At 42.8% G+C, this 26,807-nt stretch overlaps 1 protein-coding gene and 1 long non-coding RNA gene across 4 annotated transcripts in view; one reads left to right on the forward strand and one right to left on the reverse strand.

Moving 5' to 3' along the window:
* Positions 1 to 10,350, forward strand: LOC136109554 (uncharacterized). Of its 2 annotated transcripts, none has more exons than XR_011736293.1 (3): positions 1 to 203; positions 1,203 to 3,211; positions 3,635 to 10,350. It is a non-coding gene; the product is annotated as an uncharacterized lncRNA (long non-coding RNA). The 2 variants fall into 2 exon arrangements; XR_011736292.1 differs by having other exon boundaries at positions 1,203 to 3,794; positions 6,418 to 10,348.
* The window catches only part of FAM83F (family with sequence similarity 83 member F), a 27,048-nt gene continuing 6,767 nt past the window's right edge, over positions 6,527 to 26,807 (reverse strand). Inside the window, exons 3-7 of one of the 2 annotated variants that reach the window (XR_011736287.1) lie at positions 21,725 to 21,846; positions 20,454 to 21,166; positions 11,848 to 15,600; positions 10,588 to 10,725; positions 6,527 to 6,660 (exon numbers count right to left, since the gene is read on the reverse strand). Coding sequence is in view for 1 of the 2 variants with exons in the window: in XM_065852313.2 (XP_065708385.1) it covers positions 15,536 to 15,600; positions 20,454 to 21,166; positions 21,725 to 21,846 (900 nt within the window). In the remaining variant the exon portion in view is untranslated. Of the gene's footprint in view, positions 6,661 to 10,587; positions 10,726 to 11,767; positions 15,601 to 20,453; positions 21,167 to 21,724; positions 21,847 to 26,807 lie in introns of those variants that run through there. The other variant, XM_065852313.2, reaches the window with a different exon arrangement.

Consider the following 26,807-nt stretch of genomic DNA (forward strand, 5'->3'; position numbering starts at 1 on the left):
CAGTAGAGGGGCGGGGCGATTTTGCGCGCCTGCGAGCTCCCACGTGGACTGGCCGGTTGCGCACGGGACGGGGTCGGTGGGGCCGTTGGCGGCCTGAGGAGCTCGGTCAAAACGCCTCACGGCGGCAGCACGGTTCGCCCCGCTCAGCCCACCGTGTCTCACGCCGTCTGTCTCCGCACATGGGCGTGTAGGAGCACAGCACGGTGAGCTGGGGGGAGGGCGGTTAATGACGCCGGACTTGGCGTTCCTTCAGGGTCTGCCTTCAGCTGTGGGCGCTGGTCCTCAGCAGCCTCAGGGCGGCCGCGATCCGGGCCCGCTTGCTGCCCCAGCCGACACGTGATTTACATTTCGCGGGAGGTATCTGGGATTCTTTCGGGCTGAGAGGAACTCAGGCGTCGGCTTCCACGAAGCAGTGTTTTGCCTTTCATGCTTTGAAAGGCGGCTGCAGTTTCTTTCGGAGTGCGGCCTGAGGCTTGGCAGACTGTGGTGCTCCAGATGGCTTGGTCCAGAATGTCTGCAGTCCCTTCACTGTGCAGGCTCTTTGGGCTGAAAATTACTATTACAATTTTCAGGTGGGAGCTGTGAACAACAATCAGGAAAACGTGTGAAAAATGGTTTTGCAGTGACTGCAGTATCATTTATAAGTGTAATTGTTAAAAATGCTGATCTTCAACATCAGTGTCCTGGGTTGGGGCAAAACCAGGGCTGTGGGGATGGGGCAGTGGGAGTTTGAAGCAGGACCTGACCTGGGGGTGCTCTCCTGGGAGGGGATGTGAAGCCTGGGGTGAGGTGCAGCTGCATTAGCATGGAGCTGGAAGGGTGTGGAGAGCAGACATGAGGCAGCAGTGCTGGATTCCAGAAAGGAAAAGAAGAAAATGGGAGAGACAGAAGAAAGACTCTCACAGGCCAAAGAAGAGTTTCAGGTTTAGCAAAGCAGAAGAACATGGCCAGGGGAGCATGCATCTCTCTTAAACTGTCAGGGAGAGAAAGCACTGAGGGGAATGCATGGAATAACAGAAGCATGTGAAGGATAACCTAGGAGGACAGAGAGGGTATCCTTCCTTGTACCAAATTTTTATGGTCACTATTCTCACTTTTCTTGTCCAGTACTGTTGAAGACTGCAGTTGTCTTAATGGCTGTCACTTCCTGACCTCACCCAGGGCTGCATACCAATGCGATACTTTCATTTGATCTCTTCCAGAGAATCCTGTTACAACCTGATCAACAGAATAGTAGGGCAGCTGAAAATACCATTTTGATGATGAAGAGAGAACTATAGAGATGTGATGTGCCTGTCATCAGTGAACAGGTCAATGGATGTTCAGTGGAAACACGGTCTCCCTTGGAGGAGCCATAGAGCCCTTCACAGGTTGGTCACCACCAGGAGGGACAGCTGCCAGCGCAGCAAAACTGTGTGCGCTGCTGCCACAGACAGCAGAAGAGATCCATATGTACTCAGGCTACACAAGTCAGTAAACAGCACTGAATCTTTTGATGGCTTCCCCATTCAGTAATGGTAATTGATTTTTACATTGATTAGTGGGATAAAGAGCACCATTAATACGAGTAAGATTTTATACTGAGTATGTACATATTTGTTACTGTGGTGCTTTAAGGAATGCAAAAGGCACTATATAAATCAATATGAAATAGTGTAAATTGGGGATGCGCCTTGCCTCTGTTTCTCATTGTTTATTCACTAAGCAGGAACTGTATATATCCACATGTATTTTTCTTGGTATAAGCAGAAATCTAATGTACTTCAGAGTACAGGTTACATGCACTGGTGTATGTCCAAGATGCTGACCTTGTCTTTGCCTTAAAAAAAAAAAAGTCCCTCTTTAGATTCCCTTTCCCCCTATTGGTGTTCTTTTGCAAGTTTTCCTTCATATGTTTTGCTCAAGGTTTTGGTGTGCTTGTAGCAGGACATGGAAGGCAAGGTGAAGGAGAATTACTTATTTTTCATATGCCTACGAAATCCGACGTTTCATTTTGGTGGAGCGGCAGATTCAATGCTCCATTCTCCCTGTAGTTTCACGCTAAAGAACAAATGAGAACTGTGGAAAGCAAGCAGTTTTTGTTGGTTTGTCTGAAATGAAAATGGATAACTCAGGAGTTCCCACCTGGGTTCACCTGTGGATTTGGGGGGATGACAGCTTCAAGGCTAGTTTTTGGCTCTCATAAAGTTCAGAAACTTATAAACAAAATAGTTCTTCCTATTTTTTTATAACTCCCCCATTGCTACTTCTGTCCAAAAATGGGACCAGGTTGGCTAGTGAAATTGCATTTTTTCATCCACTGGATGTCAGTGTTACACTACTGCTGTGGTACATTTCCAGGTGCTGGGAAAGGTCTGGCTTCTCTGGGGTGACGACTTACGGAAGAACTTTCCTCTGTGGCGGACAAGTGATCTGAAAGACCATTGAAGTTTGGGGGAACAGATTCACTGCGGGATGAATGTTCTGTCTTTGGCTTTTGCAGGAGCTTAAAGCAGGGGTGTCAAACTCTTTTTCTCCAGGGGCCGCATCAGCCTTATGGTTTCCTTAAAAGGGCTGAATGTAATTTTAAAATTACTGATGTGGCCCCTGGTGAAAATGAGTTTTGCACTCCTGTCTTAAAATATCAAACCTCACAGGGACTGTAGCCTGAAAGACAGACACATGTCAGTGTTGGGGTCAGCTCCACCACCTTTTGACTGTTCCAACCTCACCTTCTTATGCCACAAAAACACATGGCACCTTCTTTGAAAAAAAAAAAAAAAGGAAAAGAGTTTACTTCTGATACCTGAAAGACAAATAATACTGTACCTGACCAGGATACTGTGCAGGAAAAGGCTGTGTGAAGGGACTTCTCTAAACAAATAAGGAATGCTGCTGGCTTGGGACAATTCTGAATGCAGGGATGAGAGCAGACAAAACACTACAAGTGGTTTTGATCTTTGGAGTTGAAAGTCACATTTATTATTTTTTAGATCTGACACTAGTTTATTATTTCCAACAGTGCCATAACATTTTTTTCATAGGTTTGCTATGTTTTTTAAATTAATGCATCCAAATTAACTCTGAATAGTCAGTCACTAAAAGCTAATGATACTGAAAAATAGTCTTTGCTAACCCTGTCTTTTTTTCTGCTTCAGATGCTTTAAGCAGCAGCTACCTAGTGGGCATGGAAAGTAACCAGTTAGTTACCTGCATTTCACTTACAAGAGAGGTTAGTTTTTGAAAAGCCACAGTAAAGTGCATGCTGATGCTCTTTATGGTACAATGTGTTTAAGTGTTTGGGTATGAAATGTGGCGTTTAATATATGATATAATCTGTGACTGAAAGGCAGGCAGCACTGAAAAAGAAGATGGCTGTTGTTAAAAGGATGATTCACAAAAAAGTAATAAAAGAATTTATGTTCTGTTGCTATATATGAAGACAGGCTGATTAGGTTACTCTCTTGCTTATTTCTTTCCCCTGGAAACTGCTTTTTTATTTATCATTTTCCTAGAAGACTTCAGTGAAGTTTCAGCAGGCATATGACATCAAAGTACCAAAGGAATAAAACATTAATATTTGGAAACATCTTGCTACTGTTTGAAATACCAATTATCCTTATTTAAAAGTATTTATCCTACTAATTACTTTCAGAAAAATATATCGGCTAAGGATTTGGTACTTCTTGTTCCTTCAATTGCATGGTGAGAAGATTTCTCAAGAATTCTCCTGCATCCTTCACATAGCTTTTCAGGGAACAAGCAACAGAGAGAGGAAGTAATACTCTGGATGCCTGGGAGCTGTAAAAATGGGGGTAGGAAAAAGGAATTTGTATTTAAAATAGAGAAGAGCAGATTTCAACCCAATTATTTTTCCTTTCTAGGTCACCTATAACAGCAGAGAACAAACATAAAAGAGCAATTTGAGGGGAAAAAGAAAGAAGTAATGAATACTAGTATTAAATGAAATAGCAGGAGGAAATTAGAGAGATAATGTCAAATGTAATTTTCAAATTTGTATGTTGGTCAGATGACTAGTCCTAACATTCCTTCTTTACCAAAAAAATGTGAAAAAAATATCCTCAATGACTGTTAGTGTTCAGGATCTGAGCTTTAAGTCCCAGTCAGACATCTTCACTTCTATAACTGTTCTTAATATGATAGGCTTATTTTGACATTACCTATTTTTATATGTCATACCCAGGAGAGGCACACAGTTGCAACAGAAGCAAGAGCAGTTTATGCATGTCTTGTGCAAAGTGTTTAGCAGAAGTTTCATTTTGTTGTGCTATTGTGCTCACATAATACTGTTGGAAGGAAAAGGGGAAAAGAGAAGGTTGTCAGCCCACAGCTAAAGGGAAAAAATTACCAATATGGTGGCAGCGTTCTTAATTGGAGAACTACTTATAATAGGATTTTGTTTCATTTTCCTGGAAGCAAAGTTAAAACAATGCTTCATTAACATTATTTGAAGCTATTTTAAATATTTCTATTTTCAACAAAACAATGTTAACATGCGGGGGTTTTTAATGGAAAAAATGCAATTAGGAAAACATTTTGAATAATATTATCTTCTTTTACACAGACAGTCTTTTTTTGTCCTTTTTTTTTTTTTTTTACTATGTTGATAGAGGAAGATGCCTGCTTTGTGCTTTCAGTGCTGAGAGTGAACCAGTGTGCATATATGAATTATTGGCTAGGACTGGAGCAGTTATGCTGAGGGTGGAGGTCATGTGGCTCTCCAGACAAGGTTTTATTTACCTTTTAGCCTCCCCATTCCACCAAGTTGGTTAGAGCTACGATACTCAACACCAGTAACAGCCTATGCAAAACTGGTGTGAGTCACCTTTAGTTGAATGTAAATAAAAACTACAGCACAGCTGTGTGAAAGCAGCTATAGTATTTCATTGTCACAGGTCCACCTTCATCATCGGGACAGCATGAGAATTTTACAGCTAGTTGTAGTGTGAATGCTACAAGCACCTTCTCCCTCCATTTCCCAAGGTTCAAATCTACACTGGAGTTTTTATTTCTCCCCAGTTAGCCAGTTTCATGTGCAGTACCCATTTATGTACCAATTTATGTCACCCAGCCCCATCACAACAGAAGAGTCAGGTCTGAAAGAAAGAAGAGGGCAGGGCACCCTCTTGCCAGCTCCTTCCCCATGTCACAGGAACTAGGGACATGTATAACCCATGCACTTGCAAGAGGGCAATAAGGAACTCACATGTGATAATACCACACATATACCGTGAATGCTGATCCTTGGGAAGCTTCTACCTGTCCTGTCCCAAACTCTTTTTAGGACAGCAAGACCATATAATTTTTTTTTTTTTTTTTTGGTAATTATTATTTTCTGGGAGTTGTAGCTGTATAGTAATTTAAGATGGCAGCTTTCCAAGGCCTTGCTGTGGTTCTAATTAATCGGGTACGCTGTTTAATTTTTTATTTTAACTCAAGCTTTTTCCTTCTATTCAAAAGAGCTCCCATTGTCCTTTATTATTAATGAGATCCAAGCAAGCAGAATGGCTGCCATTTCTCCTTAGCCTGTGGAAGCCAGACTGTCAACAGTGGAAAAGCACAGTGCTGTCCGCACTTGTTGGCGGGACTGAAAGTAACACCATGGGCAAAGCGGCCGCCCCGCTTTGCTCTAGTGAGCTGGACACAGACTGCGAGCAGGAATAATGCTCTGCCAGAAAAGCATACGAGAAAACAAGGAATGGGGCCTGAAGAACAGGGGATAGACTGAAGAGTTGCCAGAGGATGGGGCAGGGGAGTGTGCAAAATGCAGGGCAGAAAATCTGGAGGGGAAAAATCAGTTTTCTTTCCTAGTGTGTGGAAAATAGGGCCTCCTTCAGGCAGCCTGGGTGAAAAAAAGAAAACAAAACAAACAAACAAACAATCAACTTTGTTTAGGGATTTGAAGCTTCGGTTTGGCTGTTTCCCATAGTTTGGATGGTTGGCTATATTGTTTCCGCTTCACAGGCTTCCTTTTTTTGCCTCGAAGTTTCAAAAACGGGTGTTTGATGGGGAAACATCAGAAAAACAAAACAAAACAAAACCACAACCCACCAATAAACAAAAAAGACAACTCCAAACACACCATTCCCAACCCCAAGTGTTTAACTGACCTGCTGACACTTGCGAAGGGGCCAGAGTCAATTGTGGCAGGACCTGAGGATGGAAAGTGAGAATGATTCAGGAAAGGAGCATTTTAAGTAAGAAAGATAGAGGAGAAAACCAGCAGAAAGACAGCATAAGACTGGGATAACTAAAAAACATTGTTACTGGAAATCTCCGTGCAAGGCAGAATGAGGGTGATGGTGGGAAAAATGTGGGGAAGATGTTCCATGCCAGGGAGTGGGAAGCTATATGGGAGGTTTCTTGGATGTAGGGCCGGCGTTGCACACAGAAGGGTGTGTTTTGACCCTCACACAGAGCTCTCATCAGATGCAGTCTCCTCGCCCTTGCATCATCCCTGATCAGCTGCAGGGAGTCCCTGGCAAAGACCCTGCAGAAATTGCCATGTGAAGAGGCAGAAAGGAGATGGATGGCAACAATGGGATATAAGTACCAGGAGGAGGAGCTGCAAAGGACACTGGCCCAGGATCATCCCATGTGAGGTGGGGTGAACTCCAAGGAAGGCAGCAGCAGCCGTTCCCATGACTTCGCTTCCAGCAGCTGCAGGAACAAAGAACAGCAAAGCTGGGTGGGCCAAGCTCTTTTTTGTTTACTAGTCAAACCTGACTCCTTGCAAACCCCATGACTCACTTGCAGTCCCAGCTCTGTTCCTGCAAGGGTTGGCAGCTAAGGCAAACCTAGGTTCATGAGTACAGCTTTGCGTGTCACCTCCTCAATGGAAATCTGCCAGCAGCTTCCTTGGGAGTCTGAGGTGGAGCTTTGTGGACAAAACCCTTAGGCTGACTCCTGGGAGCAAGTTTAAGACCTCTCGACATTGGGAGATGATCTCTTAGGAGACGCTGACAAGCTGCACACAGGCACCAGTGGAAGAAGAATAATTTGCTCAGGGTCTATAGCAGGATTTGGCCCACTGTATCGTTTTGTCATGGGGAAGGAAAGGTAATCAGGATTCCAGTGGATTTCATCATGTGCAAACAGCCTTTCTAAAAACACCAGGTTCTCTCTCCCTCGCTTGGGAAAAAGCAAGCAAAGCCCCAGGGCTTTTCTCTGCATCCTGCCCTAAAGCAGTTCCTGGATTGCTAGAGGAAAGTCAACAGTTCGTTGTGGTTTGCTTGCTTTTTTTTCTCCTGAAAGACAGCAAAATGTTCGTTCTTCTATGATTGCTGTTCTGGATTAAAGGATCTTGCTAAAAAGAAACTGTGTTCCCTCTCAAGAGCCCTCAGCAGCTCAGTTCTAGTCTGTTTCCACTCCTTGGACCACGCTCAATTTCTGCTGCTGGATTCCTTGTTATAATTTAGGCCCTTGTAGAGCCTAAACCAGCCCTGGTATCTCCAGTAGCCCATGGTCCTGCTTCAGCAGGGTAGTGCTAGTGCACAAAGAGCAGGGCAAGTACACATTTAAGCTCCTCTTCCAAGACATTCCAGACCAGGGCTGTGTTCCAGACAACAGGGAGGCTGCATTCCTCAAGGAAGCCCAACTCCTCCAGAAAACCTACTGTTCCAGCAATTGCTTTTGCAGCAGTACTCAATGGAAAGACCCTACAGCATTCCCAAGGATTTCCTCGCATTAACAATGCTGCTGTGCATGGGTGAATTCCCAATTATTTATGCTAAGCGCTACTTACGTGGAAGATTTTGAAACAAGATGGAGCCTGCCTAGAACAACACCCTCCTTTTGGCTGCAGGGCACAGCATCTGTAGCTGGCGCCTGTGCTTGTCTGCCTCTCTCTTTGTTCTTGTGAGTCTGTCTCCTTGGATGCAAACAGGAAGCTGTTGGTCATACTGTGCTGTCAGTAACTCCAGTGTAAATCCAGCATAACCCCATTGGGTGCAGGGAAATTAATCTGGATTTGCAGCAGCATAACTTTAGCTCTGTAGCTGAAGTGGTTCTTTAGAAGCAGTTTGGAAATTGGTGAGAAACCAGTAGAGACTGCTCCAACTTTTCCTTCCAGAAAACTTTTGATTTATTGAAATGCTGCGGTCATAAATACAGAACAAAGGAAGTGAATATATTACAGTGTCCTCATTGTGAAAGGGCAATGGCAGATGCTTTGATAAACTAGGAGTCAGGTCATTATTTCAGCACAGTGCCTGTCAGAACTTCTACCTAACACACCTCTCCAAAAAGTTATTTTTTAAACTTACTTCCTATGGGATTTATTAGACTGTGAAGGAGAATCTCAAGCAAGTGGTCGAATAATTTACCAAGTCTTAGGAAAGGTACATTGGTGAATTGCCTTGCATTGTACTGGGGCAATGGACCAGATGACCTGGTGGCCTTTTCCATTTCTAATGTCTATGATTATTGCAGTTACACCTCAGGACACTAAACAGAGCCATTTTCTTCCTTTAAGTGGCAGCAAAATGTCACTAATGGCCATGCTAAATCAGAGCAACTGATCCTTCTGCAGATGTGTTGTGCACTTAACAAGACAGCTATAAATGATCCCACTTTGTTTAGATTTGCTATTTTCTGTTTCTGCAGTGCAAGTGCTCAAGCACAAGGGGACTGCCAGCCAAAGGAAAGAATTTCTGGTAGGAGATTAAGAATAACTAAGGAAATGGTTGCATGACCTATAAAGAGAGGATCATAAATATTGCAACAATAAAACCAATAGCTCTTTCAAAGTTTAAATAGCTTTTCTTTTCAAACACTTGAGGTAAATGCCCTTTTCCCAAGGTTGTCTAGCATCCCTACCTCGAGATTTCACACAGTGTTTCACCAAATACACTGTAATTTCTCAGGGAGCTACCTTTTCCTTTTAATTATCTTTCTTTGCAGAAATGTCCCCTCCACAGAAGCTAAACCCCAGCTACCTGGAAATTGCTGATTGCTTCCTCTAGTGTCGAAGTTTCAGAAAAGCCAGAGCACTATAATGACCATAAAATAATCCCATTTCTTAAGCACAACACCCACCAAAAAAATGCAAGAAGGGGCAAGTATGGTTCTGCCTTTTTTAACCAAGCAGCAGCACTTGGACTTTTTCTTGAGTCCTGGGAGGAAGCTCAGACACAAGGGTCTGCCTCCATAAACACTCAGGTATAACCCTTTCTATTCTTCACAATCCCCAGTGTGCAAAACCCCAGACCGGAGCTGCTGCAGCTCTGCAGACAACTGACATTCCTCTCCCACGCACCCTGCTGCTGTGCAAGGTGTAGCCTTTGTGTAGGATCCACCTCCAGAGCAAGCAGCCTGCTCTCTCGTTCATATTTTTTCCCCGTTCTCCATCCCACCATTAGCCAGGTCAGGGGAAGCATAGACCAATCTGTTCCACCAGGATGCAGAGCTCACAGAAGGGTTCCTACTCCTTTGTCACCCTGCATTCTCATGTTCATTTTGCTCATATGTCTCAGCCCTTGGCTTGAGAGTACTGCTTGGGGCACTTTTAAATAAAAGGGCACACCGTCTGCCATAGGACAAAGGCTGGAGAACCTTGATATTAGTGCCCCATCCTGCAATCAGGTCTGATTGCAGAAAGCAATATCCTTTCTGTAGCAGCCACTCTAGTCCGGTAAATCAAATAGCTGAAGAAACATGGGTGTTCATTCAGCCCACAGCAGCCATGTGCCAAATCCACCCCCGAGCCTGTGCAAAATGCTGATCAGTCCACAACCAACTGGTGCAACATACTTCTATTTCTTGCACACTGGAAATTTGCTACTGAGAAACTTTTTTACTTTAAATAAATTAAAAAGGTAAAGGACCACCTGAATACAGTAAATACAAATGTAAACTATCCTTAAACCCGGCCTCCCTATCCTTGTCTATGCTACTGTATGTATATGCATTAAAATCAGCTCTAATTTTTATGTTCTGGCTTTCAGGCCCTCTATAATAGCTACAATCCACATTATTCAAATGTCATACTTTGCTCCTATGCTTTCTGCATGAATTCTTTTGGTTGTGTTTTCCTGGTTATGTGCAATTTCACACATCCAGTGTCAATAAAATCATGGCATTCAGCACTCGTTGTCATCTAGAAGTTGCTACTTTCTACCTGAGACAGGCAGGGCTGTTTGATGCTTACAGTTCTCCTACAAGTGACATATCTAATGTTTTAGAAAAAGAAAACACCACCTAACGAGTCAGATGAAAAGGCAGAAATTGATACTGCAGACAGACGGGCTGGAACGGGAGAGAGAAGCCGGATTAGAAACATCTCCGAAACTTGAGACATCAACATGTTATGTTATGAATTTAGGACACACCAGCTAGTCTGCCCTAAGCTCTGGTGCAGACACTTCTCAGCTACTATCCCTTACTTCCTATCTTGCTGAAAAGCACAGCAAATTTACCCATAGTGGCAGTGAGAATGGAGTAGCCAGGTGCTGTTGATAATGCTGTGGTTTTCTGTACCCTAACTCCCCGCATACATGTGCCCAGACTTGCAAGAAAGATCAGAAATAGGTGTTGTGCAAAGAGTTAGGTAAACATCTGCCAGCCTTGCTACACACATAAAGGCCTTACCATTTCATCTACATCCACAGATTTATCTTCCAAGATGGTTCCTACAGTCACTGACTGTGCTTTTCCCAGGCCTCGCTTATTAATGAGGATTCCCAAATTTCCATTTCTTCAGCAGGCTAAGGACAGGGGACATAAGGTCTAGGAACACAAAGAGGTCATTCATTACTGGACTGTTTCCTGATTTTGAAAGAGCACAGAAAAAGAAAAGTTTCAAAAACAAGAGAACAGTTTAGTTTTGAAGTAGCAGTGAAGCTAGAGGAAGGACAAGTCTACCTTACTTTCATGGAGAAACAAGTTCAAAAAAAGAAAAGGCACAAAGCAGTAGTGGTGCCAATACTATAAAGAAAGAAGCTCAGGATCCACAGAGCCCTGACATACACTGTGAAACAAGTTTGGATTAGACAGACTCCTCTTAAACAGTAAAAATGCAATTGCTATGTGGACTTTAAACGCTGAAATAAAGACGAAGGGTTTGTTTACTGCAAATACTTTTTCATGTACCTTAATGCCCAAAAGTAAAATAGAGGCTGGATTTATTCTGAAACATGGTCAAGAATTTTAAAACAGGCTTTTGTATACACAAAGGGAGCATGGGAAACAAGAGCTTGGGAGTTAGTTAAATGTCAAGGATTACATTGTACCAGGTAGAACTGCAATGTAGTGGAGGGACTCAGTTTCATAAATGAAATGTCATTGCTGATGGGTACAAATTATATGAGGAAGATGGAAAGAGAAACAGAGGTAGCACTTTGTCAGATGCATTTATAGCTTCAGCAAGATACAGCTCAGCTGCAAAGAGAGCGGTAGTAAAAATAAAGGAAAAACTGAAGTGGACATCTGCGACAGCCTACTCCAGCAACGAGAAAGCAGGAATGAATTGGTCTCTCTCAGGGTACTCAAAGCCACAGGACACTGTTCTTGTGGGAAATTTAGCTGCCCACACATCTTTCAACAAGCACTGCCAAACACTGGCCAAAGATATTACTGTGTTAACACAGAAACCTGCTCTAATCCAGACAGTACAGATTCTTGACATATAAACAGAAAAATCTCCCCAACCAGGAACTGTAGCTGAGAAATTAAAAGCGACACCAATGAATAAACTATCTCAATGTAACATAGTAAAGAGTTTATTTGTTTGACTTAGAAAAGGTCTCCAGCATAATTCACTAGACACATATACATTAAATATACAAATACATACCAAAAGAAACCTGGAAGGCACACATTCAGCCAAGAGGCTCATTCAAAACCACTCACCATTTCATGCCAGAAAGAAAGAGCTGCAAGCTCCAGCTTCGTTACTCTCTGTCCAAAATCAGGACCACAAGTGCAGGCCTCATGGTACATCACACAGATCAGTAAACCTGGGCTGACAAGCAAAAGAGTAAACAAGATCTGGAAAACAGGCATCCTCTTGGGATTGTCCAGGGTCAGGACACAGATGTCAAAGAGAGCTAATCTGTTATTTAAAATAGCAACAGAAGCACAATGTCTCACATCCTTCCTGCCCCCTTGGGCAGTTAGTGACTTGGTTGCAAGAGGTGGCCTCTTGGGGAAGGATCAAGTGACGGCTTATTTGAAGACTACTGTAGGTACTGCTGCACCTTCAGCCTCCACTAGCAGACTTCCAATGGAATTCATAACCACTGCTCCTTGCCCCTCTGTCCCCCAGCACCACCAAACACATTTTATCTGGAGAGTGCCAGACATTCATTTTACAGGTCACAGCCTCAGGTTTGTAGCAGTCATCCAGAACCACAATTAGCAAAATGAGTCAAAATAAATGCGGTCACCTCACCCGGACTCAGATCTGTTGACAAAAGAGCAGCCAAATAGTCCAAGTTCAGCTGATCTTATCTTCAGGGAAGAGCAAGGTCCATCAGAGTCTGAAACATTCACTCTGGATCAGCAAGGCTGCACGCATCCCCAAAGCTGAGTTTAAGGAGCAGATTCATATCATGCGAGAGAGCAAGTTTGCTCTCTCTTATTAAGTAATTAAACAATGCATGATAAGCCTAAGGAATTCTAATATCCCCTGGAGTCAAGGCATGACACTCAACTTCAGTGAGAGGGAAATGAATTTAAGAACAAGTGAACATTACCCTTCAGGAACTGGGGTGGCAACAAAACAAAAGACAAACAGATGACAGAGTCTCACTGGAAAGGAGATCCTGTTAGTTGACAAGGTTAAAGAAAAGAGCTCTTACATCCGTCATAGGAAAGAGAAAGTAAAGCATGTTAGTAAGTAAGCACAGAAGGAAAAGAAGGGCAAGTAAAATCAGCCTTTTAGACTATTTGTGAAGTCACTCCACCCAAGATGAAGTAACAAAGACATAAAAACAAAGAGATAGAGGACTTCCTGGAAAACCTGACCATATGTATCAACATGGTACTAATTAGTTAATTAAACTATTGCACAATTAAAAAAATAAATAAATATTTTAAAAGTCTGGGAGAACAAGGAAGCACCAGATGACAATGTTCTTATCAGAACAAAAAGTGGAACAATGTTGGCCTGATGAATTTAACTCTGATCTCTGCTAACAAAGCAAAATAAATACAAGGAGAGAAAGAAAAATCTCCCAAATGTCTGGAGAATAACGGAAGTATGGCAAAATCAAACCATTTTAGACAATCCTACAAACATACAGTGTGTAACTTTTGGCACATGAGGCATACACCTGAAGCTAACACGATAATTCATGTATTAAGTTACTTCTACATCCAAGTGATGGTGTCATTTCCAAGACCTCTTTTCTCCCATTACCAGGAGCAGTTTTATAAAACACTGCTAATAATAGGAGCTGACAGACTCAGCTGTAAAACTACCATTTGTTCCCAGAAGACTATACAGAATACCTATACAGAGTGGCAAGCATTTAATGCACCAAGCAAGGATGAGTATGTTTAACAGAGAGCATACCTTAGGTATTTTAGTGTCTCAAGATGTTCTACAGAGTAAACTCAGAGTAAAACAGACCTGCTTGCCATTCAAGTTAAATACACTTCCAGGAATGGCAGTTAATCAATTAATCAATCCATCAATTGCATTTTATCATCAACTACAGACAGCTGTTTCAGTGTAATAACTGTTACTGTAACCCAGCACCTGGGAGAGTCTTTGCAACATCTTAGTTCTATGTTGGAAATGCAGCAGTTGCCTTTGCTGTGAACTCCTTGGGCAATGAAAAACTCAAATGGTTTCTCTAAATAAAAAGAAAGAAAACCAAACCTGTGTTTTTCTGATGTCTGAATAGGTTTTTTGGCAAGTAGATATGCTAGTTTTCAGGTGTCTGCTTACAATTAGGATTTCTTTTTCTTAGGTATCACAAGAGGGCTTATTTATGACAGCAGAGTATGTAATTTAGATGGCAAGAAAGCAGAGTGAAACATCAATCCATGCACTGAAGAAACAAAAACAACCTGCTTCTCCACTCTTTTAGTGGGTAGAACTGGAAAAAGGCCAGTGAACAAAAGGACAGAGGTGACAAACAGGCCCCACGTAATGAATAGCTACATATAACATGAACCCGCAACTTGGAAAAAGTGATGACTGAGGACATGTATGATATGTCTGTAAAATCACAAGTGGCAAGGAGACAAGGACTAGGAGTGATCATCACTACCTCCGATAGTGGAAGAATTGGGGTCACTCAATGAAATCAAGCAAACCCTTAAAACAGCCTGACAACAGTTCTTTTTCATACCACACAATGAACTCCGGGTTCATTGCCACAGAACACTGTCGAGGCCAAAAGCAGTAAAGGAATTTTAAAAAGGAACTAAGTGCATTCATTAAGGCCAGGTCCAGAAGGAACTGCCAGTTCAGAAAGTCCATAGACCGCTGGAACGGTGTCAGAGAAAGACCTCTGTGTACAAGCTTTGTATTTTATGCTTCTGTGATCACCTGTTACTGTCTGTCCTCAGAGACAGGATAGCAGATTAGATGGCCTTTGGTCTGATTGCATGCAGTGCTTCTTATGGATCAAAGCTCTCGATTTTGGCCTGATTTACAGTTTGGAAAGGTTAACTTAAAAAAAAAAAAAAGAGAACATTTGAAAAGCTCGTATGGCTCTTCTGCTTCCTCTTTCAGCCCTCAAAGATGTGCTCCTTAATCATTCAGTTTCCATGAGTGGTGAAGTATTGCTGAATCCAACAAACAGGATTTTGTGACAGCCACTGAAGTCTGCATTATTGCTCCCAATTCCTGCCCAGTCCGCCTTGTAAAGCATTTCTCCTGACCCAGTCTTAACTGCCAGTTAAACATCCCCCTATATTCCATCTTTTCTCTTTACTACATTCTTGCTAAATCCCTTTGTTCGACTGCTACATTTAAGACATGAAACAGTTAAGATACTAATCTGTTGGCCTCTGCAAGGTAAACCCTCCTCCCAGACCACTCATTTCTGTGTGAAAAAGTGACAACAGGAATCTACAGGAAGGCTCCTCGCAGACAAAGGATTGCTACGCTGTTTGTAACCATCCTTATTTCACCCAGAATTTGCCACTTTGATTTGATTTTGTCTTCCAGTGACTCAGACCGATACATTTCTGCAATGCAGTAAACAATGCAACACAGTGACTCTGAGTCTGTAGCTCAACAGACTGAATTAGCAGCACAAGAAGTCAGAAAATCTCCTGCATTTATCTGGACACAGAGCGAGCTCTGAGACCAGCCATCACAGTTGTTTTTATACATAAAATATGTGTGCACATAGACATATGGGCTAATACATTCATCACCAACCCTCATTTAAGGGACTGGCCATCCAAAGTCTACACTTCACCCAGTAAATGTGCTTTAACTGGGGGTGCCAGGTACATCCAGGACCGTGCAGTGGTTTGACAGACCACTGTGTGGGGACATGGCTGCAGGTTCAAAATCAATCAAGAGGTTACTTTTCCAGCTTGTTCAGTCTCCAGTTCTCCAGACAATCCTTCCCAATCAAGATAACACACAGGTAGATTGTTTGTTTTTATCGCTCATAGTGGAGTTTGGACTCAGGTTACCTGGAATGAAAAGAAGTTAAAAGTAATGTTAGTGTTAAGTAAATAAGACTTGGATAAAGTTTGGACTCACGCTTCAATCCTCTCTCATTATTTACTATACACCTGTGTTAGACCTACATTACTCTGCACCCTCTTGTGATGTGATTTCCTGCTACTGTGAAATGAAGAGACACTAAAACAAGAGCAAATTCAGAGAACACTGTGGAGAAAACCACTGGAGTGGTATTTCCACGCTTTACGCTGTACCGAGGCCAGCTTCAGCGGTATTCTTATGGCCCAGCTGTCACTGAAAAGCAGTCTGGCTATGACTGGGGTGGGAGGTTTTCCAAACAATGAGGGATGAAAAAATATTTTTAAAAAGTCAGGTAATCTCATCCATCTGATCCCCACACACATTCTCAGGAGACATTTTTTCATGTCCAATTTTAAACATCACGAGTGGCAGTATTTCCACCATCTCTTTTGCAAGAGAAATCCCAAGGCCTTGGCGTCTCTCACTTCAGTAGCATAGTATGCTGCCCCAATTTTTTATCTTTTTTTTTTTTTTTTTCCATTGCTTGCTCCGTGGATTCCTTCTGCTCCAAGTGTCTGTACTTTTCAATGCTTGTGCTGTTGTCTGATATCCCTCATTAGAGCCAGCTGTTGGTCTAGATGCCACAGCACATTTTTTTCAAGCACTGTACTACAGTGTGTTTGCAGAGGCTTTTGCAAGACAGGTAACTCAGCTGTGCTTAGAGCTCAGCAAGACTTATATGACCTGTAGCCCAGGGCAGTACTTACTCAGAGGGGCTGGCATGTGGCTTGCTGTCACCCTGAAGAAGGGCAGACCTCACTCCTGTATTTCTGCATCTCCCAAACAGTTGGATCCAGTGGCCAGTACAGAGTGAGAACAGGGAGAGGAAACTGCCACAGATTATGGTGACATGCTACTGAGAAGTCTCAGCCTTGCTGAGATGAGAGGGCTTTCAACCCAAACACTGCCTCTGAACTGGGGTTCAGCCGAATAATTTCTCATGTCACTCTCTTGCTTGTGAGTATTTGGTCAATGTTTTCCTCACCTGTAGGTGATGGGGCAGAGAAGAGCTCTCTCCCTCCTTCTCTCCACCTTCTTCCACACTGCACTTTCTCCATATCCATGTGGGAGGTCACACTGCAACCTGCCCTCACTTTTGTGGCTGCTCTATAGGTTACTGCCTCCTCCCCACATCTCCCCATGGCATTTCATTCTTCCTCCTGTCCCCCCTTTGACCCATTCTATACATTACTACTAAGTTTATCATTATTCCTATCTCTTCACCACCTCTATTCCCTGTCTGTATCACATTCAAGACCCTCATGTTTACTTTCAGAAGTGCCTGCTCTCCTCTGCTTGATCTCCACTCCCAACTCCTTTATTCTTCTCACTTTCTCCTCATGTCTTCTGACCTTTTTCTACAGATCCTGCTACAGTGAGAGCAAACACCTTCCTTGTATGTACCCAATGATGTTCCCCTCTTTCTCCGTAGAAAAGAGGCTGAAAATTCTGGTTACCACCTGTCCACAATCCCACTTCGGCTGAAAAACACAGGTGGTAACTACGCAGCTATTTCTGCAGTATTGCAGTGTTCAGTGTAAATCTCATATCTTTTGGCAAGACGCACCCAAAAGTGAAACATGAAATCCTGCTGTTAAATATTTGTGCTCTGCAGCCAATACTCATGAGGAGTGAAGGCTGATGTACAGAGAAACTCAGGACAGCAGACCCTCCTGAACCAGCCCACTTTGCTTCTTTCAAGGGAGAAAACAAAACAAAAAACCAGTGCATTCCAAAGCCATGCAGCTTTCAAACCCTTGCAATTCCCCAGAAACTGCACACAAACAACAGTGTCTTTGCTGATCACAGTGCGCCCAGCAGCAGCTTAAAACTAACAAGATTCTGGTCAGATTCAGAACTGCCACTGTTGTGTTCCTATGTGGGCAACAGTGAAGTTCAAGAGTTGTGCCAATTTGATGATGTGATTTAAGAAAGCTGTGTATGACAAAGCACAGTCTCTGTGCACTGTGCTAGGACAAAACCTCAGGATGTTAATTTGGACACTTAGCTTGGGACATTACTATTTATAGCCCTATTATTTTCCACACTCCCAGTTCTGATTTGTAGGCATCATTTCCTAGCATGTAAATACCCAGTCAGATTTTCAAACTGTTGCAGAACACACTTCCATCGCTTCCCTTCCCAGTTTGGTTTCCCTTCATCACCATTTGCTCTTACAAGACTGAACCTGACCTTTAGCCTGCTTGAATAACGTCTTTCAATTACTCTGCGAGCAGATCTGGTCTCTCTATGCATTTGCAAGGTGGGATGTATCTCTGTGGTTCTACCGAATTAATAGTGACTTTGGAGGATGTGTGCACAGGCAGGCCCACAGGGCTTAAGTGTGCTGTTTAATCTTTACAAAAGGTAAGGGCAGCTATTTCAAACTGTGAAGCTCTGAATAATTGCATCTTAATGTGACTGCATACCAAGCACCTTCTCCTTCCTTCATTTCCACTCCCTACCTCCCTTCTGTCATCCAGAGTATCACAGTATCGGTTTTTACAGGACCTGCTCAAAGCTAACGTAAACTTTTAAAACTAAGTCAGTCCCTCAGTTACCCAAGAACAAAGTGCCTCCTATTTTTATCTTGAAGATGGAACTCTATTCCATGCCCTTGTTAAAGAATTTTGTATTAAATTCTAATGAAGCACATGCTACTGATCAAGTAGCTGCAAGATCCTCTGTGGTAACTAATTTTTTTTCCTCTTTCTCATGAATTTCCATCTTTTTAATGTGCCCTCTTGTCACCTCTGTTCACATGCCACTTTGGGCCCACTAGACTAGAGAAGCTTTCCCTCAACAACAGTGATGCAATTCAAAAGCAACACACAAGCAGTGATGTTCTTCCAGTCTTTTACAACAATGGTGACCTAAGTATACTTACACCATACCTCAAAAGCTGTGGAGTCTTTCATTGACACCATGAACAGGCATTCTCAATTTGCATAAAACAAAAAAATACTTGCATGGACTCCTTAGAAAGACTTATCAGGTCAGGAAGAGCACAGTGTGAAGGCTGGTGTACTGGACCTCTGCGCCTTCCCTGCATCTGTTCTCAATTCTTCCTTTCCCTTTATTGAAAGAGGTGGCAGCCCTCAGGAAGTAGCAGGGACAATCAATAAAACCCGAACATAATAGCATGATAGTGTGGAAATGGTCTTGGTGGAAATGTTCCAGACTAAGCATCAGACTGTCTCGCACAGGTCCTTAAAAGGAGCAGGGACATCCCTGCTGCCCTGACAGGGTGGTGTCCCAGAGGGGCACAGTGCCCCATTGTTCCACTAGAAACACCAACCTCTTTTGTGGCTCAATCTGGGCCTAATTTCATCATGGCACTGCGGGAATGGCGGGGTGTCTGCTTGAAAACAGCTGACAGTGAGAAACAGAATCTCTGATATGGTAAAGTGCTGACAAATCAGAGACTACACAATTCACTACTTCTGTCACTAGAGGGTAGTGCAAGCCCTCAAGTCCATTCCTCCAAGAGGGAATGCCCATACATCTCCCTATAGGCCCTCACGGATTTTGTTTTTCCTGTTTCCAAGGAATAGGGCCCAGCAGCACAAACTGTCTGTGCTCAAGACATAAAGTGATTTAGAGAGAGGAGCTCTTTAGACCAGGGCTTAATTCTGCCTCCTCAAATGCCAAATGGACATCCCAAAATGGGTCTACTATAATCTTCTTACCATTCCTTCCATATTTGTTTGGCACTTTTGAGTCTCTCCTTCATTCAGCCAGAAATATTTATAAGAACCTAATCAATTGCTATCATTTACCTTCCTAATACCTCGCGTTTCTTTTTGGTCTCAGGACAATATCTTTCCATTTCACGTCATGGCAGTGTCAAGGGAATTCAGACTCTGTGCCTGCGTTTTGCATTCATTGCAGCACAGAATGGTCCCTGGCCAGACAAGCCAAGGAGAATTTTTTTCCCTGGAAGTATTTTATTTTCCTGCTGGTGCAGGAGGTATTGGCACTGAGCACAGCTCACTGAGAGTGAAAGACATCCAGGCTGAATAGTCCATAGATTTACTTCAATCTGACAAAACATCTAAAATGTCAGGAAGTTAGCTATGAACTCCTAAATTGGGAGAAATCTTTATCATTTGTCTCTTAAACCAGATGAAGCCTTGGAAAGCCTTAGTGAAAATATCAGCCGTTTTAACAAAGAAAAAAATGTTGAGATCTAGTACTTCTCCATTCTATTTTCACGACCTTCCCCCTCATGTCAGAAGGTGATAAAGGAGCAATTAAGAAGACTTTCACCCTTTCCTCCACTCCTTGCCCCCTCACCACAACATAAACAGGTTTCCTTCTCTTCTCCACCAGAAACTTGTCACAGTAAAAGTGCCTGACTAAACCCAAATGAGGAAAGGAGGGGGTACACTGGAAATCTGTTTGCACCCTGCTAACCACTACAATACTGAACATACTGCTGCTATTTATGAGGGCAGTGCCCTTCATGAACTGCACATACAATCTGTTTCCCACAAGGAGACATTCATCTTCCTCTCCCTTTGTCCCATATCCACTTTTGAGAAGTATGAGAAAACATTTAAATGAGAAGTACCAACTTTACAATAAGACTGCCATTAAATTGCCTTCAACTTAAATTGCCTGTATCATTTGTTACAACTTCTAGTCTTCTTTGATCCCACTCACTTTAATATAGAGGAAATAATAGGATCCACTCTCAGGTGCCTATATTGAATATGTTTTCACCCAAACCTGGAACAAAGGACACAGAAACAGAATATGCTGGTAGAAGATGTTTTACCTGAGATGCCTCCAGTGCTCCGACCACTGGCATGGCCAATGCTGAGCCGCTCGTATTCCAGTTTCATGTTCCCAAGGTCTTCTCCTGAATGTCCTTCACTGGCAAAAGAATTGGCCTCAATGCTTGAGCCTGGAGACCGTTTGGCCTTGCGACTGAAAAGCCCAGTAGCAAACCGTTTTCCTTGCTTTGAATTGGCTTGTACCTCTTCTTTCTTCACATCTCGAATAGACTCTCTGGATTTGGATTTATTTTTCAGGTCCACGTGGAGCCGGGAGAACAGTTTCTGAGGGCTCCGATTCAGCTTGTTCACATTCTCCAGAGGTGGATCAATTTCTGGGAACTCTTGCTCCAATGTGATTAAGTCGTTCAGAAACTGATTTAACCGTTTCTTTGACTCACTTGTTTCCTCCTTTTCCATGTTCCCCTGATTATCCTGCCTATGTCGTGAAGCCCAGAGCATCATATCACCACGGGTTGCCCCTGCCACTAAACCATATTTGGGGTTAATGAACTTCCGAGCCACAGTGGAGGAATGAAGGCCTGGCTTCCCAATTCCGAGAACAAATGGGTTAGCAATACCCAGTTCCTTGTAGAAATTAACTTCTTCTGAGATGGCATAGAGCTCACGAAACTCAACATCAAACATCTCCACGTGCTGTCCCGTCAAGACTAGCAGGATGTTTCTGTCGATGTGAGATGAACTCCATGTGAAGCTAAGAGTAGGAAACAGAACTGACATTAGATTTTTGGGTGCATATTTGACCCAGCTCACCTAACAACATCTAAGACACTACATGGCAATATGTGGCATTGTGTCATTTGCCTGTATGTCCTTGCCAAGATGGGTCAGGACAGATACATGACACTCTTTATTATTGTTCTTCATTAAGGATGCAGACCAGGTCTGGAAGAAAAGGCCCTAAAATGCTGAAGGACAGTTTACCCATTTAAAAAAGCAACTCTGCATCAACAGAGTCTCCAGACTGAAAACCTTACTAGAGCACAGTGGAGTCCATGCAGACCACTACCTGATGAACTGTCTCTAGCCCACTGAAATGGTCCACTAGCATGCACATGTTCGGTTCTCTCAGAAGCAGCTTGTCCTCTATGGTACCTTCTCTGTCATCTCATCCCAGTTTCTACAGATGCCACACAGATTACAGAGGCTGGGATCAGGAAAGGGAAGGGCATGGGAAGAAGACTCTCCAGCAAAACCACAAGCCATTCTTTACACAAAGAATGTAGCCTTGCCTTAAGCAAAAGCAACCCACCTGTATGATCCAGTGGCCACCTTTTCACCATCCACCATGAGGAATCGGGATGCCAATGTGCCTCTGATCTTTCCTGCTGGCATGTAGAACCCAACTCCTGTCACAGAACGTATGCGGATATTCTAATGGGGAGGTGAAAAGACAAAATGTCACAATAAATAGGGCAGAGAATTAGAGAATTAGACAATTGCCAGCTCCAAGTCTTAACATGTCACTCACATTATCTCACTACTTCTGGGACTACAGCTCATTTGGTATCAGTCACCAGAAACCAGAAGGGCTGCAGAAAGGAAAGCACAGTGCCATAAAACCTGTTGTCATCCCCTGTCTGTACAAGTCACTCCCCTCCATCAGTTTATTATCAGCATCTTTGTAACCCTGCTTGTTGTCTTCAGCTATTCATCATAGCCCACTGGCAAGATGATCCTTTCAAAATCAAACAATCCTCCATCTCCAGTCCTGTGCTGTAGCCCAGCCCAGTTCAGGGGAATGAATCAGAGCAACTCTGAGTCATGGCTGCACTCTCTGAATCCTGATCCCTATTCCATGGCACTCGTGAGTTCTTCTCCAGATTACATTAGCAGGATCACGAAGGAACTTTGCAACACCTCTGCAGTGCAAAGGACACAGTTACTTGGAGGGTAATGTATGCAACAGGTCAATACTACGTTCTTTTTGTGCTTGTATTCTGATTCCCAACAACATGTGGCTTGACAAAGCTGGGCAGAATAGAAGACCAGACAATTTAATTATTACAGAAGAGAGGAGGAAACAATTCTATTGCTCAAAATATAGATGTTTCCTCTCTGTTATAACAAAAGTGGAACCCTGAACTTTATAATTTTGCTAGGAACCCAAAACAGTTATAGTGTCCACTGAGATTCCTCACTGTTCAACAAAGAGTGAGAAAACACGGAACTTTTTTTTGAACAAGAGGAGTAGGACAAGTATCTCTACTGATGTTTTGAATAAATCAGCAAAGAATAATTTTTGAAGAACAGGAGGAAAAAACTTTTCATTAAATGAATGGAAGTAGTTTGGAAAAGAGAATGCCTCTCCCCACACCTCTTGTCTCACACCCTTTGGACAGCAACCCTACAAGTAAACGAACAAGGCACTATCCAGCTCAGAGGAAAAACAGATTTAAGTTTACATGATTTTCAAGAACAGATGTGTCCCTGCACTTACTCTATGAATATGTTTGCACATTGGACTGAGTGTTACTCTGCTCATGGGTCCTGGCTGCATGAGGCTGAATTTCCAAACTGTCTAACAGAAACGACTGCCCCTCCCCAAGCCCAAAACATTGATTGTCAGTATAAGTTCAGAGTAAATTATCTTGTTGCTCTGACACACAAATTTAGACCATTTTCTTCATTCCACCATCTGTTCCTGTAAAAATTCTTTAACAATGAAAAGCTAAAAGGTATTGGGATTGGCAGTAATAAATCCAGGGTTGGGAGGCAGATAGTTGCAAATGTAATCACAGTTCTGACACTATTCCCTGTGATGTTCTGGGAAAGTCAACTCACCTTTGCCTCATTTTTCCCCCATCTGCAGAGCAGGAGAATCATGAGGATTTGGCTAAAGCCAGCACAGCCTCAGATCCCACAGAGAGCTAAGTCCTATTATTATCAACTGCACTGACAGCTTAAATATTGATAGGCTATAGAAATCAGCATGCAGGAACGAGTTATTATAAGAATGCAGATTTATTTCAAAATACATTTTCCTGAGTATAGCTCTTACCTTTTGAATCTGCTCCTATTTTCCCCACTAAAATACAGCAGTGTCAGTACAAATTCTGACTAACAGTAACTGATTATACTACTGTTTTGCATTCATCTGTTGCTTGATCTGTCTGGAGTCCTGTGTGGGCACCAGCTAATTAATGCTCCCAACACTGCTGAAAGTATTATTACTCTGTTTTAAAGATGAAGAGCCTGAGAGAGAAAAAGATGAAGTGACTCGCCCAAGGCCTAGAAGTGAGTCATATGTGTGGGATGCTGAATGCAGGTTGGGTAGAGCACATGAGAAAGGCTGCCCTTTCCAGTATTTAGAATGACATTTGTAGTTGGCTGGCTGCTCACCTGAAATAATATTTTTGCCTTGCTGAGTAAAGTTGGATGTGGGATTTGCCCAATCATGGAGTATTGGCTGCAAGTGTCAAGAAGGACCTCAGTTTTTCAAATCAGTCAACAGCTCTGACATGTCATGTACCTTTGTGAATCAAGAATTATCAGCCTGTGTGGGCAGAAAGTTTCTTAGCATGTAACAAGTGTGGATTTTATTGTGTTTGTATGTCATATCACCTTATTTTGGTGGAAAGAAGGTATATTTGAATTTCTGCAGTAACTGAGCTAGATGTAACACTTAGAATGGCACAGAGGGGATAGAACCAAACAGCTGAACACATAAACCTCCTTGAACAAAGTAGGCACAGGAGTGCATAAATACATCTTGAAATGCAGAAAATTAGCACAAAGTAATATAAACATCAAGTCACTTAACAGGTTATTTGTATAATGTTTTCTGCCTTGAAGGATCTTGGAGCATTTGTAGACTGATATATCAAGCCGTACAGAGGAGGAACAAGCCTGGGTTCAGGTACTGAAAACTGCACAACAGAAGAGGAAAAACAAACACAAATGAGGTGAGATTGAAACCATTTTGGTGAAGCATTTCTGTTACAGTAATTACAAATATTTTGGGTAGGGGACCAATTAGTTCACCAGATAGAAGTGACCCCTCCAGAGCTGCATTGTTGCAGAAGCCTGCTCAAGGTTTGTCATAGCTGGCCTATGGAAGCTGCAGTCTGCATTAAATTTCCACATTTGCTTTACACAGGCTTGCGCCACTCCTCACCACAAGCACTGACTAATGTCTCCCTGGCAGCAACTTAACAAAGACTAGTAACAGTCAAGCCTGACACAGCATCCTAATACAAACACAGATGGAATCAGACTTTCTTCCTTTATTGTGAACCTCACCCTGAATCCACCGAAAGTTAAATTAGACCCAGTTTAGAAAGTCAGCGATAGGTTGTCTTGTGACTGATGCTTAGTTGTCACTTGACAGACCTGGGCAATAGTGCTCACAAGCTGTGGTTGAGTAGGGAGGATACACAAGACAGACCCTAAAAGGAAGTGTTGTAAGTACTTCCACTGGGGAACCTGTGTGTACCTCCTCTCTTAGAACATCTGCTGATACACTTTGCAAAGCAAGCAGGGATCTTTATTTCAAGTTGGGACGGATGCCATGGATGACCTCTATAAACTAACAGATGTAAAACAGATTAAGGAGAGGCACCACACAAACGCAGTAGCTGAGAGATGAGAGACTCAACAGTCCCTTATAGTGACTGTGTTTTTCAAAATGTGGAGATCCCCTTTCTGCTGTCCCTGGAAAAATCAGATCCCTTCAGACAATGGAATCTTCTGTGATAGCTACTGCCCCTTGTTTTCTTGAACTACTGTTCCACCTGAGCACAGGGCTGAGAGGGAGGCCCCAGATGCCTGTTACTTCCCACTGTAAAATCCTAGATGGAGGTACCACAGAGGGGGAAAGAGGTAGAGAAGTATGGGATTCATGTGGACAGGACCACGGTAACAGGAGTAAAGGAATTTTTCTTATTCATGGTCTGCAAGCTTCTTATTTCTGGTGATCATATCTCCGGGTCAGAGAGTTGGGTGGTAGATGCTCATGTTACACAGGGACACAAAAGCAGCAACAATCTGGAAGCAGCCACCAAGTGGAAATACTGTGGACTTATCCTGTGTGTTTGCCCTGAACAGTTTTGGAAAAGGCACCCTTGTTGACAAAAATAGTAAAACTTGCAGGTATTCAAGTAGAATGGACCTGGCCTGCCGAGGTCATTACTGGGTATTATTTATTTGTGCCTTTGCAAAAAGAGAGCCTTGTAAGCCCCCATTTTCAAAAGCAGCCTGGAAGAATTCTATAACAGATAATTAAAAAACCAACAGCTCTGCATCATGTTACATTCAGCTTCTCCCTCAGCTGGGTTAGGAATCAGCGAGGAAAGACACAAAATACTGAAATGAAATTCCAAAATTTTCTTAGGCAGAAAGTTTAAAGAATTCATGGAGTTAGGGGAGGAACTCCTTACATGTTGGGCACATGAATGTAAAGATCAACATGAATGTGAACTTCCCTCAGGGAACTTGTTCCCTGGGCTTGCTCGAAACTCTAGGTGAACTTGCCATCTTTGAGCAGGAGTGTCTGTTCCTGGGGTCTTGGTTAGCAGAAGCATGGGGAGAAAGAAAACTCATCTAAAACCTGCTGAGATCACATACCCTCAGGTCAACAAAACCAGGACTTTTTGTTTGGCTATGAATTTTGTATCTATGAGACCTTTGATTCACTGTGACTTCCAAAGAACACTCCTGGATGAGACATAATGGAAGTCTGGCAAACCATGTCCTGTAGGCTCAGGAAGCCATATGACTCAAACACACAAGACATATTCTTACTAACATCCCAGGATGAATGTGCTGATGGTTGAATTTAAATGCATTTCTAGTGATCTCTGGCCTTCAGACAAAAACTGAGGTTTCCTCCTTTCATGCTTGGGGTCAGTCAAGAACTTTTTGTCTTTGCAGAGTGACATACTGTCTTCCTCCAGCAGTTTCCCTCCTGTGAGACTGCCATCTCAAAATGATACAATAGCCAGGAATTTTGTGAAAACACCCAGCACTGTATGTAGACAAAGGGCAAAATCCAGTGTTAACAGTAAAGCTCCCTGTATTAGGATTGTTGAAGTACTCACTCTGCATTAGAGGAACAGGGCAACATATACAAAAGGGCAAGAATCACAGAACAATCTGAGCATCTGGTGATGACAGAAGACAGAATCCTGACCCTGCAGCAAGGACACCCCATGTTGGTGTGTCATCTCTCTCTCTCTTTCCCTGGGATAAGAACTTACCTCTAGACCTTAAAGTTACATCCCACATTTCTGCAACTTTCTGAGAAAAAGCCATCCTGTAAATCTTGCACAAGCATTCTGAAGGAAAGGTGGGAAGAAGGGCAGGAAGGAAGAGTATGCAATTCCTTTGCTGACGAA

The sequence above is a fragment of the Patagioenas fasciata genome, chromosome 1, assembly GCF_037038585.1.
Source record: "Patagioenas fasciata isolate bPatFas1 chromosome 1, bPatFas1.hap1, whole genome shotgun sequence".
NCBI classification, from domain to species: Eukaryota; Metazoa; Chordata; class Aves; order Columbiformes; family Columbidae; genus Patagioenas; species Patagioenas fasciata.